Source organism: Panthera tigris, chromosome D2, assembly GCF_018350195.1.
Source record: "Panthera tigris isolate Pti1 chromosome D2, P.tigris_Pti1_mat1.1, whole genome shotgun sequence".
NCBI lineage: Eukaryota > Metazoa > Chordata > Mammalia > Carnivora > Felidae > Panthera > Panthera tigris.
In genome coordinates this window covers 62,428,935-62,446,510 of record NC_056670.1, presented here as the reverse complement: position 1 = coordinate 62,446,510, position 17,576 = coordinate 62,428,935, and the positions used below count along the sequence as shown (strand labels likewise).

General features: G+C 41.0%; 1 protein-coding gene across 6 annotated transcripts in view; it reads right to left on the bottom strand.

Moving 5' to 3' along the window:
• The window catches only part of SORCS3 (sortilin related VPS10 domain containing receptor 3), a 589,476-nt gene that overhangs the window by 132,396 nt on the left and 439,504 nt on the right, over window positions 1-17,576 (bottom strand). For all 6 annotated transcript variants that reach the window (XM_042960443.1, XM_042960447.1, XM_042960446.1 and 3 more), the window contains one exon: window positions 11,847-11,965. In XM_042960443.1, the coding sequence (XP_042816377.1) occupies window positions 11,847-11,965 (119 nt within the window). The remainder of the gene's footprint in view (window positions 1-11,846; window positions 11,966-17,576) is intronic.

Genomic DNA, 17,576 nt, shown 5'->3' with positions numbered 1-17,576 from the left:
TATTGCCAAATAGTTTTTCTTTGAATAATTACACTCTATTAATTTCTGCCTCAGGGCTTTTTTTTTTTCCTTTCAGAAAGATAACTCTAGAGTGGCCATGCCAGAGAGGCTTTTCTACCTCCCACAGTGGTGCCTAAACCAGGTTCTTAAACAACTATCAAAACCCAGGGGAGCTGGGGGCAAACATGCTACAAGAAGGTACTCGAGAGTCTGGCAAGATAATTAAACCCCAGAATATCTACAGTTACATAGCTGTCATTAGAAGCTGGTTTCTTTGAAGCACTATGGAAGGTATGTGGGAAGATTCTATCATGCACATATGTTGAAACATGAGTTGAATCCATGAATAACTACCAAATGAATTTGGGGAAAAGATTTAGGAATCTTCTATATGACAGGCTTATAAAAACTCTTAAATGAGAATGTGCATACACAAACGTAGCGAGTCTGATTTTTGCATGCGGATTAATCTCTTGATCCTTGCGTTTTATAGGGTTCCGTAGTTTTCAAAGCATATCAAAGCCATTATTATCTCCCTTGATCCTCACAAAAACCTTCCAATTCAGGCAGGGCCAGGGGCATCATTCCATTCTCCAGAAATGAGAAGATGAGCGTTCTGAAAGTCCAAATGAGTTGCCCAGTGTTCCCTGGCTGGTAAGGTGGCGGAGCCCCGACTACAACCCAGGTGTTCAAGTTCAGGGTCCTCTGCCCCACATCAAACCACAGGCTACTTGAATCATAAACTGTCTGAGAGCAGGAACGATGCCTTCTTCCTCTGCCACGCTCCAGTGTACCTGGCATACATCAAGGACCTCAAGAAGCATCTGTTACCTAGCTACTAGTACTTGTTAATTGCTAATACTTCTAGAACATCTTTTCAACTCTTCACAACAGCAACTTGTGTCCAAATTGCTGACTGGCTTCACTGTAGCCCTGGAGTTATCCTAGGACTTCTTTTCTGCGTGCCATTGATCCACACACAGAATTCCTTGCTGTAGGGGGGCCTTCTCTCCTGACTACACCCACACATTACCAGGAGTTGAAAGTGTGGATCTCCACACTGACACTGGTCTAGTTGTGGATGTTGAGAAGGATTTGGCAGAGTTGGGATGACCTTCCCTTTGAATTTTCTGCTGTATCTACACCTCTAGAAGATGTAGCGTGTGTGTATGTTAATTATGGATCGGTCAGTGTTTTCTCTTGTGTTTTAGATATCTGTATTAGAACTGGGTTTTTCCCCCCACAACTGCACTCACAATAAAACTTTATTCAATGAGTAAATGAATCCTCATTACACTGAAGGCCACCTCCCATGCCATGAAGGGAGGATGAGGCCAGGATTTGCATAGTTCAGTAAAGACACACAAATCTCTTACAATGGCTTATTAGGGCTCTGTTCCTGTTTCTTCATCATACCTCCTAATAGCCAGGGTATCAATCCTATCACTGAAGGGATTTTACTGCTATCACTGCTGAACTACCTATTTTCCAGGATAATCATTATAAAAGCTACTCCATAAGGAGAAAAGACAGGATTTCCAACCTTCTTGGCTCAGAACACAGAAACCAACTTATCTCTCTCCCCCTGCCCCTACGAGGAAAGCCGATTTCTCTTTTATCCATGTGGAACGGAGGCATTTCAGGCAGACGCTTTCCCATTAAAACAAGGGCTCTTCTGGGAAGGATTAGCTCCTTCTGATTTCACTATGAAACCCCAGGCCCCCAGGCCCCCTGCACAGAAAAGGCATTGACAGATTAACAAATTTCACAGTGTTCTGTACATCTTCAGCTTGGCTGAAAGCTGGAGATCAAACACTAGGCCCCCTCAAGCAAAACCATCAAGATGATTATCTTTACCTCTTTGTCAATAGAAAAATAAAAGGTGAGGCAGAACCTTCGGGGTCTCTTCTGAACTGTAGGAGCCACATGAGTAGTATAGGGACCCTTCAACGACACACAAGATACAGATCAAAAATAATCATGTTAAAAAAAAAAAGAAAGAAAGAAATGACTGGGCATGAGGAGCTTTCCTTTAGGAGGGCAAAGTTTTTTAAGGGTGAATTTTTTAATGCAAAATTAATGGGAAGTTTATTATGAAGTAGTTACCTGGGTTTTTGGTTATTAACTTTACTCTCAAATGTGTGCATATACATTTGTATATGACTCACTAATGGGTAAACAATTATGCCTTAAACACATACATAACATTTATTAATCTGCAGAGAAAGGAAATGAATCCATGTCACATGAATCCCGAATGGTTCGGTTGTCCACACCCAAAAAGCCTGACCTGTGACCCATGGAACCAACAGTGCTACAAAAAGTTGGCAGTTTCAAACATTTCTTAGCAGCAGATTGCTTTCATCAGATGCAAAAAGTATTAAGAACCCTGACATACAGAACAAACAAAAGCTGAGGTGTGCTATTTAAGGAGGGGGTAAGAGGGCCAGATACCCTCTTCCATTTTTCCATAGCTCCTGAGACAAGTTACCTAAGACTCCATGTAAAAACTGCCAAGAACCACCACATTTAGCGGGGGGGGGGGGGGGGGGGGGGGGGGGGGGAGGCAGAAAGAGTGAAGGGGATGGACTGGCGTCTTTTTCCGTAAGATTCTTCCTCAGGTGTATGTCTCTGGTGGCACTAAAACGAAATAAAAGATACCAATACTCTACAAAACTAGAAAATCCAAGTGAATAGACAGACCCCTTAAAGTTATGAAAAACCAAAGCCACCAAAGTCCCTTATGCTCCTCCTATTGTTATGTAGGTGCTCCAACTGCAGGCAAAGAAAATAATGTGGCTGTACAAGGCTCCCCTTTGAGACCCCAACTATGGAATGACAGCAAGCATCTCTCAGAAAAGACACAGTTCTCAATGTCCAGCTCTACCTTAGCGGTACTCCCCAGAGAGGTCACCCATGAGGGGGCGTGCTGGACCCAAGCCTCCCTGCACTACAGCTTTTGAGATCATTCTTTTCAGTAGCTTTTGCTGGCAGGGTCGGCAGAATGCCACCTACCCTGATGGCCTGATGCCCTGCTCCCATATAAACCTGTGGGTTTAAACCCTGGAGTGAGAAGCTACTGCTGCTCTGAGGAGTTTCTGCCCTCCCAAAAGCCTTCTGCGGCAGCTTTACTTCCATGAACAGAATGAGGCGTCTTTGCCTTCTCCTTGCTTCTGAGATAGACATTAGGCACTGCAGTCCAAATCTTGCCTTCCCCACAAAGCCTTTCCTGATGCCCATTTCAATTTTCAAAACCCATCCCCTGCAAGAAAGATTCAAAACTCGCACTGATTTCAGACATTTCTCTGAGGTGGCTTCCAATAATTAAAACAAAAGCAATAAGCCACAACGACAGATAAACAGATAAAGGAAAGCAGCCACATAAACACAAATGGTCAGCAGTGGAGGAGAAAAGGAAGAATAATAACACACAATTTGATGCAGGGAAGCTGCTATAATTGACAAAAAACTTAGTTGTGAGCTTTTTAGCACTACAAAGAGGGAAATGCGCAATTACCTAGATTTAATGAAAGGGAACAGAAAAGGTTCACCTCCCCAGGACTGTCCTACCTGACAGTCCTGCCACTTCACTCCCTCCCACAACTACACCTATCCTTGGACAAAGAGATCCCCAGGCATTGTTTTCTCTTACTTTCTTAACTTCATTCCTGCCTCCCTTCTGCCTGGAATGCTCTTTTGCCTTCACTTACCCAGCTGGTACTCCTAGTCTCCCTTGCTGGAAAGCTTGCACAGACCCTCCTTCCGAAGCTCCCCCCACTTGCTTTAAGAGCAACATGTGCTTTGCACTAACACAGCTCTCATCATGCTACATAATAATTGTTTAGCTGTCTGTGTTCCCCACTGGGCTGATTGTATTTTAATACATTTAAATGAATGAATATGAAAAGGGTACTGAATAACATAATGGATAACTGTTGGACAGCAGTTTTATAAAAATGCAGAGACATCCTACATACGGTCATTTCTCGTGCAGTGAACAATTGGCAATTACCCAAAGTTGTCTCATATTGTTAGTTGGGGAAACAAGATTCCCTTGCTTTAAAAAGATAACTAACCGCATTCCCTGAGAATAAGGACGGTGTCTTATCTTCTCAGTTCAGTTCAGTTCAATAAACATTTATTGAGTACCAGTCATTATGCTAAGTGCAGGAGAAACAATGATGAATAAGACATAGTCTTGTTCCTCTTAAAGTTTACAGACCTGGCTGGGGAGACATAACACACGTGGATAAGTAGTCAGCAAAGGGGCTTGGTCCAATCCTGATCAAGGATGCCAGGGAAGACTTTCTACAGGCAGCAACGCATAAGATGAATCTAAGGATAAGTTTGTCCAGTAAAGGGACATTCCAAGCAGGTGGGGAAATGCAAGAAAGGCACGTTAGGCAACAAATGACATGATGTGTGTATGGAGACCAAACAGGTTTATCGTTTATGGGAGGGTAAAATATAACCAGGAAGGTATATGGGGATTCCCATGAAGCTAATGGAGTATGCAGGATCCAGATCGTACAGGGCCTTGTAGACAATGTTAAGGAAATTAGATTTTAACCTATAGGTGATGAGCAGCCACTGAAGACAGGAACATTGATTTTTGTTGTAAATAAATTACTTTGAAAGTAGTGTTGTGAATGGATTGGGGGTGGGGGTTGCTGGTCTCGGAATGAGAAAATCAGTTTGCAAGCTTTTGTGACATTTCAGAAAATACATAATTAAGGTTTATAAATGGTTTTAAATAGCCAAGTAATAATGGTGCTTCCCTTTTCCTCTCATAAATCACCCTAGAGCAACAAGGAAAACAAGAAATAAAAATACAAACTCAATACTCAATGAAAATATAACCCTGAAACACAATATATGTGGAAGCCAAATTCAGTGAAGAACAAACAGAGTACCGACAGGCACTAGGGCAAAAATGCCTACAGCTACAAATCTTAGATCAAGCTAGAGAAATAGCATTCTCCAAAGATGACATTTCCCAAGGAGCAAAACTAACAATCAATTACTTGGAACCTAGGGACTGTGGCCCAGGAAGTGGCAGTTTATTTATTCTTAGAGCTGACTAATGACAAGAAGCTGGAGAGGTGTGGCTGGATGAAGAAGCAGCCAGGTGGTTTTACCTTTTGTAAAGAACTCATTCACAGACAAACTATCTTTAGTTATATGGAACCTCACTGAGAAACAAAGAAGAGTCTTGTTAAGCTGAAAGAGTTCTGGTCTGTCACCAAGAAGAATCTCCTCAAATAGTCCAGAAGAGCTCATGTCATAAAAAAAAATGAATAATGGTTAAAAACCTAAAGATAAAAGAAAATAGTGCAGGGATTATAAAATACTATGGCAAAATGAGAGAGAAAGGGACAGAAAAAACAGCAGACTCAGAAAAAAAAATCTGCTTCCAGGAAGCAAATGAAAATTGTGCCCATACTGCTATGATTAAAAATAGCCTGTATGATGAGGAGATTACCTCTGTAAGAGAAGACTTCAAAGTAGAAATACAAGAGCTAAGAATAGATACGTTGGGACAACAAAAGTGATAAAATATAAGCTGGCAAAGTTCAGAAAATAAGTTCAACAAGAGCAGCAAAAAAATATAAAAAAGAGCCTGGACACTGCCAAATACTTGTTCAGGGATAATGTGGGTAAGACTTTCCAGTATTTTTTTTAATGTTTATTTATTATTGAGAGACAGAGAGAGACAGAGCATGAGAAGGGGAGGGGCAGAGAGAGAGAAGGAGACACACAATCTGAAGCAGGTTCTAGGCTCTGAGCTGGCAGCACAGAGCTTGATGCAGGGCTCAAACTCACAAACTGTGAGATCATGACCTGAGCCAAAGTCAGACACTTAACTGACTGAGCCACCCAGGCACCCTTTTTTTTGTTTTTTTTGTTTGTTTGTTTGTTTTTTTAATATCACTTTGCTCAGTGAGTTAAAACTGATTAGAAGGGAAAAAAAAATAATGACTCTCCTTTGATTTTCCTGTCTACTGCACACATCCTAAATGTCCTGGAGAAAGAGAACCAAAATAATTAAAGTGAAATAAAATATATGTTTCAAAATATAAGCAACAGAAAGTTCTGAGATATTAAAAAGGAAGGAGAAATTGAACCAACTGAATGAGACTTACATTTCAGGAAAAGAAACTCACACAGTATGATCAACCACAGAACATACATTAACAAAGCAAATGGTATTAAAAATAAATATTTTTAAAAAGGACTTTTAGGTATCAAGGGGGAAAAAATTAAGATACCCAAAAGGGAAATATCAGACTGGCCTGACACAGTAACATTCAGTAAGTTAATGGAGCAAAGTTATCATGGAAAGCAAATGATACATGCATTTTATAGCTTAAAAAAGGAAATTAAACCTAAAGAGGGAAACTGTTTACAACATTCAAGAATTCACCTTTTTTGTGGGATGCCTGGGTGGCTAAGTCAGTTAAGCATCTGACTCTTGATTTTGTCTCAGGTTATGGTCTCACTGTTCATGAGATGGAGCCCCACATTGGGCTCTGTGTTGTCAGCTGCTTGGGATTCTCTCTTTCCGTCTCTCTCTGCCCCTCCCCTTCTCACACTTTCTCTCTCTCTCCCTCTTTCTCTCTCTCTCTTTCTCTCTCACAAAATAAATAAACATTTTTTTAAAAGAATTTACCTTTCTTGAAGACATTACTAAAGGACAAATTTCAGGGGCACCTGGGTGGCTCAGTCAATTAAGTGTCCGACTTCAGCTCAGGTTTGAGTTGCAGCCCCACATTGGGCTCTGTGCTGACAGCTAAGAGCCTGGAGCCTGCTTCAGATTGTCTCTCTCTCTCTCTCTCTCTCTCTCTGTCACTGCCCTTCTCATGCGCTCGCTCTCTCTCTCTCTCTCTCTCTCTCTCTCTCAAAAATTAATTTAAAAAATTAAAAAAAAAAGAAAAACTGAAGGACAAACTTCAGACAACCAAGAAAAAAAATGCAAAAACTACAGAAAAGAACTAGATTTACCCATATAACTAAGATCAAAATAAATGCAGGAATGATCATTCACAGCAGAATGTAAATGCTCTGAATGATTTAATTAACAAAACTAGAATTGGATACAGGTCATAAACACAGGCTAGTTTTTTCTACCTTTGTTCAACAGTACTTCGTAAAATATTTAAGTCTAAGAGAATTGTATTTGAAGATAGAAAAGCAAACAAAGAGATAATATGACCAACCCAAAACAGGTGGTGAAGGAATCTAAGAGAGAGGGGAGGAAAGAGAAATGTATGGAAATTGTATCACGGCTCACAAAAGGAAATCAATAGATATTATCCAGAAATAGAAGATTTGCTGTTATATTCATAAAGCTAAGTAGCTAGAACAAATATTCAAAATTATCAAAGAAACCCAGAGGCAGGAAAGCAGGAAAAGAGATCATATAATGACTTTTTTAAAAAAGAAGCAATTTTAACTGAAAGCTAAGCATACACTGTCAGAAATAAGACACATCTATCATACTGATCAATGCATAAGGCCAAACTCACCTATGAGAAGCAAAGGACTCATTAAATACTGATGGCCAAACAATACACAACTATACCTTCAGTATGAGCAGCGGTTCATATGTAACCCACTCACATTCTTTTACCTTATTTTAAATTTAGCCAATTGATAGTTGCAAATAATAGCATTTAATCTGTGTTTGGTGGTTGATGAAATTCCATGCTTTTCTCAAGAGTATTGGCCTTTTGCATTATTTGGGGCATTGTTATTCCATTGCTTCCCATCTCTCTCATAGTTTTCTTTTTAAAAATCTGAAAACAGCCTTCAAGGTCCTGGAATCTAATACCCTTGGTCTTTCTGTGGTTATCTCTAAACTCTGTTTCTAGGTCTCATTTACTCCCTCCTCATCTCCCTAATATTAGAGTACCCTCTGCCCTAGTCTATGAATTCTTTCTCTTTTCTGTCTATATTTATTCCCTTGATGACTTCAATTTTGCAACTCAAAAGTGACATCAACATGCTGACATGCTTCCAATTTATATCCTCAGCCCTGGTTTTCCCAACACCTCTGCTCCTAAAGCCAGCCTCAAATCTCTACCTGTTCCCGACACATCGCCATGTAGGGCTCAAGAAAGTACAGGGCCTAACACACCTGGCTCCACGTGCCCATCTGACTGCTGACTCCTGCCACCCTCTTCTGGTTCACCACTCACCGAATGAGACTTTTTCAGGTCATCTTAAAAAAAAAATAGTAGTATCTACAGATGTCTAACATTCACATTCCTCATTAATTTTCATCTAAAACATTATCATCATCTAATATATTTGGTAGATAGATGAATAGATGATAGCACAAGATAGAAAGATAGAGAGCAACATTTACAGAGCACTGTTTTTGTGTTTTACAAATGTAATTAACAAACAGAATCTGCCCAGCAACCAATAAACTAAGTACTCAATTGTCCTCTTTTTACAGATAAGTCAAATGAAGTATAGCTCAAGACCACCCAGCTAAAGTGTGGCCTGCCTAGGCTGGGATAAATGCTGGCCATTGGACTCAAAACCACAGCATCTCAACCACTAATGTTTCACAGGCTTTTCATACCTATATATATATGGATGTATATATTATATACATATTTTCCCATGTCTTCCACTGGAATATAAATACCACTTGGGCAGGAATTTTATTATGTTCACTGTCTTAACCCCAGCTCTTAGAACAGGGGCCTGAAACGTAGCAGGCTGTCAATAAAATTTTATTGACTAACGGGAACTCCTATCTCTTTCAAACAAAATAAAAATTGATGCTTATCAAAGAAAAAACTTTTGCTGGCTTGCAGTATAATAATAATAAAAAGATACTTCAGAATAGTTAGGGAAAAAATCTGGATGTCTGCCGGCAGAGTTACAGAAAACTTTATGCAATAAAAGGAAAAATGAATTTTAAAAAATCTGAACATTTAAAATTCTAAGTCATGTTTCCCAGAAATGGTCCTGTCATGTTCATCATTATATGCAGTATTAGCATTAAGGAAAGGGCAATAAGATTGGTAAATTCATAAATCATCTCTGTGCTTCTACCTTGAAAAATTAAATAGAGATAAAGAAATAATAAAGCCTTAAACTGGGACCATGGGAATGGAATGAAAAACAAAAAACCATCTGAGACTAAGGGTGATATTAGCAGGGACCTGGATTCACTGAATTTGTTGTCATAGACAGATTTCCAGGTTTCTACCTTGAGTGACCAGGTAGAGGGTAATGCCACCAATGCCTCAGGATCAAGGTGGACATGTTGATTTTATTCTAGCTGTGGAACATCCAAGTTGAGATATCAAGATGACTATTCGACAAGAAGGTCTGCTTTCCAGGGCAGAGGTTATAGCTCCCTGGCTTGAGATTCATCAGAACATGGAGATAGTACTTAAGACCCAAGACGGTATATACTGGGTGCAAAGAGAAGCAGGTCAAGGGCAAGAGTTAGGGAGAGCCAGAGTCACGCCTAATACTTTGTTGACTTTACTTTGTATGTGTTCAATAAATATTCATGAATAAGGCAATAATAGTGCTAATGACCTGCCAAGATTTAGACAAAAATATTCTGAGATTCTGGCTTTTACGCAAACTTAGACACAGGGATTTTCTGGGGCCACACAGACCTCTCTTTCCCTCCCTTTTTCAAGCTGGTTTTTGAGTGGATGGCTACATGTCATGTGTTTCAGACCTCAAAAGTCTACACAACTGATTTTTAAAAAGAAGTGACTCCTACATCTACAATCTATCAGTAAGACAAGTAGTCACTGAGCACCCTGGATTTTCAAAGGCTTTCTGTTAGGGCCAAGGATGAGGAGAAAAATTTGTGTATAAAGTATTGTCCCTATCCTCAGATAGTATAAAATGCAATTTGGAAAGACGAAGACAAATCCACTAATATTTAAGTAACAATTCCTAATAGCCCATGTGCTAAGGGAATAGCAGACAAGAACAGCTGTAGTGGTTCAGAGGAAGAGAGGCATACCCAGCTCCTGGGAAACGGGGCTAATCTGGACCAAAGAAACAGGAGTGAGGCAGAGAAAGTCATTCAGGTGCATAGGTCTGAGTAAACTCAGGAGAGTCTAAAGATCAAGGTTCCTATAGGAAAGAGCCTGCAAACACAACTGGCAGCAGAAGGGTGGGAAAGCAGAGTGGGAGAAATCAAAGCTGCTCTCAAAGGTCAAGTATGATTACACACACTCATAGACAGACACACACACACACACACACTGTAAGTCATTCTGGAGCAGAAGCATCACCTTTTCTTTTTCCTCATTTTTGTTCTTCTTTGCATCTCCTTCCAGTGAAACTCAACACCTAAAACAAGGCTTCCCTTTCCTGCCTAAAAATGTGAGTCACACCTAGTTTTCTCTGTGAGTCAGAGCTCTTGGAGTGAAGGATTTCTGGCCTCAGGACATATCAGGGTGTGGTCAGCACTGTAAAGGGAGGGCAAGATTTAGGGAGCTCTACATTTTTCTAGAAAGAAAATCCTAGAGATGCTTCATTTCTTGGGGATTTTCACTCCCAAATGAGACCGGTCACTTTGTGTTTGTTTTTTTTTTTTGTTTTTTTTTCTCAATATATGAAGTTTATTGTCAAATTGGTTTCCATACAACACCCAGTGCTCATCCCAAAAGGTCCCCTCCTCAATACACATCCCCCACCCTCCCCTCCCTCCCACCCCCCATCAACCCTCAGTTTGTTCTCAGTTTTTAACAGTCTCTTATGCTTTGGCTCTCTCCCACTCTAACCTCTTTTTTTTTTTTTTTCCTTCCCCTCCCCATGGGTTTCTGTTACGTTTCTCAGGATCCACATAAGAGTGAAAACATATGGTATCTGTCTTTCTCTGTATGGCTTATTTCACTTAGCATCACACTCTCCAGTTCCATCCACGTTGCTACAAAAGGCCATATTTCATTCTTTCTCATTGCCACGTAGTATTCCATTGTGTATATAAACCACAATTTCTTTATCCATTCATCAGTTGATGGACATTTAGGCTCTTTCCATAATTTGGCTATTTTTGAGAGTGCTGCTATATACATTGGGGTACAAGTGCCCCTATGCATCAGTACTCCTGTATCCCTTGGGTAAATTCCTAGCAGTGCTATTGCTGGGTCATAGGGTAGGTCTATTTTTAATTTTCTGAGGAACCTCCACACTGCTTTCCAGAGCGGCTGCACCAATTTGCATTCCCACCAACAGTGCAAGAGGGTTCCCGTTTCTCCACATCCTCTCCAGCATCTATAGTCTCCTGATTTCTTCATTTTGGCCACTCTGACTGGCGTGAGGTGATATCTGAGTGTGGTTTTGATTTGTATTTCCCTGATAAGGAGCGACGTTGAACATCTTTTCATGTGCCTGTTGGCCATCCGGATGTCTTCTTTAGAGAAGTGTCTATTCATGTTTTCTGCCCATTTCTTCACTGGGTTATTTGTTTTTCGGGTGTGGAGTTTGAGACCGGTCACTTTGGACAGCAATGGATCATGGCTTTGATAAACTACTGAAAGTCAGATCCATTGGAGATGTGGCTCTAAGAAACTTCCAAGCCCTAGTCCAAATCCTGGTCATTTTAAGACCCTTTTGGTATAATAAAACAGCAACCCAGCTGAGGATTCAGTGGGCCACTAAAGACCCCATCCGTGATACTGACCCATAACATCTTCATCTTTCACCAGAAGTCCTGGATCCCCCAGAGAATGGGTCACCAAAGCAGAGACTCACCCCAGCTCCACGTGTTCACAACCTCGGGAATGCTGCCCTCATTTTCCTGACTTCACCTAAGCACCCCCACCTCTACCACTGAATGCATTTTCTGGACTCACCTGAATGAAGATATATTCATCCTGAACAACCAGGGAACTGATGTCAATGGAGCGGACAAAAGGCCCACTCCGAGTGGTCTCAGCACATTCCTGGATCCTGCAGGTGAGGTAGTGAGCATCTGAAATGGGAGAATGGCACTTAGACGCAAAGAGAAATGGTGACAAAGCTCTCATCAGTACACAAGGCTCTACCCCATGGGATATCAGTGATACAGTTCAAAGCAACGAGATTTCATTCTTGTTCACAAAATTTGTAATAATTATTAAAAAATGGCAATATCTAGATGAGGCAAAGGAGTGGAAGAAAGTTAATCTTACATCCTACTGACAAAAGGGTAAACTGATATAGATTTTTGGAAGAACCAATTTGAAATATCAGAATTTTAAATGTGCATATATTATACCAGCAATTCTAACGCAAGGAATGTCTTCTGGAGAAACTCTCATATATTTTCCCAAAGAGTCAGGAGCAAAGATGCTCACTGGGGTATTGTTCATAGCAGTGAAAAATCAGAAACAGGCTAAAGGTCCCTGAACATGTCAATGAACTAAGGTACACATATTACAGAATGCTATGCTATAATTAAAAAAATTAACTAGAGGGGTGCCTGGGTGGCTCAGTCACTTAAGCAACCAATTCTTGATTTTGGCTTAGGTCATGAGCTTATAGTTCATGAGTTCAAGTCCTGAATGGGGCTCTGTGCTGTCAGCACAGAGCCTGCTTCAGATCCTCTGTCTCCTCTCTCTAACCCTCCCCCCATCATGTGCACACTCTCTCTCTCTCAAAACTAAACATTAAAAAATATTAAGTAGATATGGACACATCCACATCCTGATTTCTCTAGAATCCTTGTTCCTTTTCAAATAACCTTTGAAAAAATTATTTGGCAGTATGATACAATTATGTCCCCCCAAAACCTTGCCTTTATAAATGTATAGGTTTGTGCCACAGTGCAAAGAAAAAGTTTTAAAGGAACCCATAAAAATTAGCTATGATTACTTTTGGGTGAAAAGAATGGAAATAGTGTTGAAGTGAGACCTTTCCTTTCCATATCATATACATTTTTATTATTTTTACAATAAGAATGTATTCACCTATTACTTGTATAAAACCTATAAATCCTCTATAATTACTTGTAAAATCTTCGAAAGATCTCAGCAGGTCAAGAGCCCCTCTAGCAAACCAGGAACATGACAGCAGAAGCTGTTGCTCAATAGGAAAATCTCTGACTCTAAAATGCATCCCAATTATGACCATAGGGTCATCCAAGAAAGATAACTTATTCAGTTATTTGTTACTGGGGAAAAAACTACAGATAAGTCTCTGTAAAGAAACCTGTGTATATATGTGCTTTTATTTTATTTTTTTTTAAATGTTTATTTATTTATTTTTGAGATGGTGGGGAGGGGCAACGAGGGCGGGAAAGAGAGAGAATCCCAGGTAGGCTCCGTGCCGTGAGCACAGAGCCCAATGCAGGGCCCAAACCCACAAACCATGAGATCATGACCTGAGCCAAAACCAAGAGTCAGACACTTAACTGACTGAGCCACCCAGCTGTCCCCGTACATTTGCTTTCAAAATGGTTATAATTGGGGGACCTGGGTGGCTCAGTCAGTTAAGCAACCGACCTTGGCTCAGAACATGATCTTGTGATTTGTGAGTTGGAGCCCTGCATCGGGCTCTGTGCTGACAGCTCAGAGCCTGGAGCCTGCTTTGGATTCCATGTCTCCCTCTCTCTCTCTCTCTACCCCTCCCCTGCTCACACACTGTCTCTGTCTCCCAAGAATAAATACACATTAAAAAAACCTAAATAAATAATAAAGTGGTTATAACTGAATAGTACTTGAAAGTAGTAAGTGGGGAAAATGAGAAGTAGGAGTGATTTCAGTATTAAAAGTAGAGAAGTCTTTGTTATCACCTAAAACCATGTTCATTACTACATGTATCTAATGCAATTGCCCCCTTGAATGTGTGCACAGGTGTCACGGGTGACAGGGAAGGGGAGCCTGCAGGCAGCCAAGATAAAGGCAAACAGGTTAAATAAGAAAAAAGCTAATTGAGTTAAAACATGAATACGTTTAATTATCCCTGTTTATCTTTTTTTTTTTTAAGTTTATTTATTTACTTTGAGAGAAGGAGTGCATGAGCAGGGGAGGAGCAGAGAGAGAGGGTGACCAAGAATCCCAAGCAGGCTCTGCACGGTCAGCACAGAGCCTGACATGGGGCTCAGTCTCATGAAGCGTGAGATCATGACCTGAGCCTCCATCAAAAGTTGGACGCTTAACAGACTGAGCCACCCAGGCACCCCTCCCTGTTTATCGTTAATTAACTAATTTACTGATGGCTTCAACAAGTGTTTCTGGTGTGTGAACAATATACTGGGTATTGCTTAGGTACGAGGAATACAACAGTGAATGAGACAGAGGTTTTCGATTCAAAAGGACCTGCCGACTAGGAAGGGGCTTACTCATATTATTTGCAGCTAGCTATTCCACACATTTATGTATAAACATGATGCTAATGTAACAAACACATGTGGGTAAGAAATGAATTCATTATGTGCTACATCCCTACTTCCCGAACGTCCATAGCTGAACAAGGCCTATTTGCGTTGGTATTCTTAATCCAAACATGTCAAACATAGATCTCATTCTTTCCGTCAGCAGTCTTTTCACCCGCCCGTGAGCACAAGCCTCTTAACTTTTCTTTCCTCCATATGCCATGTAATCCAGTTGGTTCCCAGCCCCGACCATCCTGCCTCTGACATGCTTAGTCTCTCCTCTTCTCTCCACAAGCCCTGCCACTTGCCTGGGACAAGTCCTCCTCATCCGTGTGGCCTGTTGCATCCATTTCACGACTAGCCTGCATGTACATGATGGACTGGGAACTGGATGGACCCAAGGCAGGGAGCCAGAGTCATCTCTAAAACCTAAACCTGACCTAGTCTCTCCCGGCTTCAAAACAGTTCTGAGTGCCCTGGGACAAAACCCAAATGTCGTTCTATAGAACAGAAGGCTTTTTACAAGAAGCCGAATAAAATCAAGTGCCTAGGGAGGCAGACAAGTAACGTGTAAGAATAAAACGAGCTGGATGAAGATGACAAACAGCAGTTGGCACACGGCCTCGGCGGCTGGGAGCACTCGGGAGCGGTGGGGACTGCAGTGAAATGGCCAACACTTGACTCTTCATGGAGGAGAAGCTCCTCAGTGTCTGTTCATCATTGGCACACAGGAGTAAGGAGTTCTGTGTCTTATAATAAATCTAACTGTCTCTATTTTTTAAATGTGAAATTGCCTGATTTAAAAAAAAAAAAAAAAAAGGACAGCTATTCTACATTTAAAATAGGGTGTGGGCCAAATACCATAAAGCCAAACAAAACAAGCCTACATCCAAATATGTCACCTGTTCTGTAATTTGGTCCCTACCTTCCTCTCCAGAGAAGCGACCTTCTTCCCCCTCTTCCCTGCCCCATTAGCAAACCCAGCTTGTTCACCGTTCTGTACATACAGCCTGCCCTTGGACTTCCTCTTTGTCTCTGCACACACAGAAAGCTAAGAATGGCCTGGCTTTCCACTTCTGGGTGTGAGAGCGAGGGAAGGCCGAGAGCACAGGCTGTGCCGAGCAGCACATGGCCTGCCCACCAGGAATACTCTTGGACCCATAAAGCCTTAGTAATTTTCTCCTAGAATAAGGCACTAAAAGCCAGTGAAAAGCTGCAGTAAATACACATAAAGAAACCACGAGTGTTGACATGACAACCTGCTTCCTTCTTGCCAGCCAGTGTCTCAGAAAGCTCCTTATACTGCTAATCAAAGGTACGCACAGGAGGACATCTGCTTATCCCCCGCCCCCCCACAGGCTCATTTTCTACTGTCTGTTTACTATTCACTCTCCATTTGGACACTTTGGGAAAAAAAAAAAAATCAAGTGTATTCAAGGCCACCCCAAACAAAATCAAAACCTACCTAAACCTTGGCCCACAGCAGGTGAGCTCTTGTGCCAAACTCATCCTACTTCTTGGCTCTCCCCCTGCTTGCTACTGCCCAGCATGGAACGAAAGGTCCAATTTAACAGGAAAGCAGCACTGAAATGAGTTTTTCAAATCCACTTAAAATTCAGGGGACTTGCAGTCTTTAGCTGGACTCATATATTGGAAGTCTTAACGCCCTTTTTTTTCAAACATACAGAGACATGATAGTAAGTGCTAAGGTACCCACTGCCTGGTGAAAACTCAGAATAGAGAAAAAGGGGAGAGTCAATTACCGGGCAGGCCTGGCTACCAGATGGAAGTGACCGAGGGTGACGAGGGACTCAGGGTGTCAAAAGTGAGCAGGGGACACCAAGAGCCTCACATTTGCAAAAGTTCTCAGATTCGGGCTTTGGACGTTATCCTGAAATGAAGCTGGGTACAGTCATGGAGATTTAAAGATGAAACTGAAGGATATTCGTCATTTAACTTGAATCCCAAACTAGGCTTCTAATACCCGTGGCCTTTTTATTTGCTTTTAATAACACCAAACGTCTGATAAGATGGCAGGGGTCCAGAGCTCTTGAGCATAGTGTGGTATTTGAAAGCAAGGCCTCTGAAGCCAGATTGGGCTGTGTTCGAGTCCTGGACCTGTTACTTGCTTATCACCCTTGAGTAAGTAGCACGGCTCTTCATCTGTGAAATACCCGCAAGTTAGTATCTGCCTCCAGGGACTGTCATCAGTATTAAACAAGATTATGTATGAAAAATGCTTAGCATATCATTGGATACATTTTAAAAGACTAATAGATGGTACCTCTTTCTTAATATGAAAAGAGAAGGAAGGGAATTTAACACTCGGCATCTCTCATACCCTCCATTAATAACAAGTAATGTTGTTTGTCTGTGGAGAGTCAAAAGACCATATCACAGGTCCTACTAGTAAAGTCATATTCCAAATTTATACCCCTGTTTAATTTCTTCAAGTGCTTTGGGTGTGCAGATAACAAAAAAAAAAAAAAAAAAAAAAAAAAAAAATCTGAGCCTCAATAACCAAGGAGGACTTGAAGGAGAAGGCAGCCTTTGTGTGTAGACAAGATGGAGAAGTATATTATGTGAGAAGGAAATTCCTAAAAAGGGAGTGAAAACTGAACCATGGCCTTTTAGGTAGGCAAAGCTCATGGAAGGCACTATATAATCACATGTTAATGGATTAGCTTTGATTAATCCATATTCTTAATCTTTTATTTACTATCCTTTCCTTTGAAATGTTCTCAAATGAAAAATCAGAAAGACCAGATTGAGTGAAGAACTCATTTGGATATCCCTGTAAGAAAATTAGAGAGTGATTTCCCTAGGGGTTGAGAGTCAATCATTACCCTGATGATTAACGTATTTCTAAATGTCAAATGTCTTCCTAATGTATTTTGAAGAGCTGGTGTAGTCACTGTTCCACTTACAAAAGCTAAAAGTCAAAGGCTTTGTTCCCTGCACTGTCAATAGAGGGATCTACTCATTAACGTTAGAAATATCTGGCTCAATTTAACTAGTTCTACTGCTGGAAGACCCTTTAGGGAAGATAAGAACATCTCCCTAGTGAGTCCGGCCTTCACGCCTTCTCACCTAGCAGATATTGGGCTAAAGGTCTCATATAGCAAGAAGGGGTGGTCTCAGACTGACTGATTGATTCCTTTTTGCACTGGGTCAAGGAGTATAGTGAAGCTTCAAGTGTCAGGCACTCAGAGAACTTCCAGGAACCAGA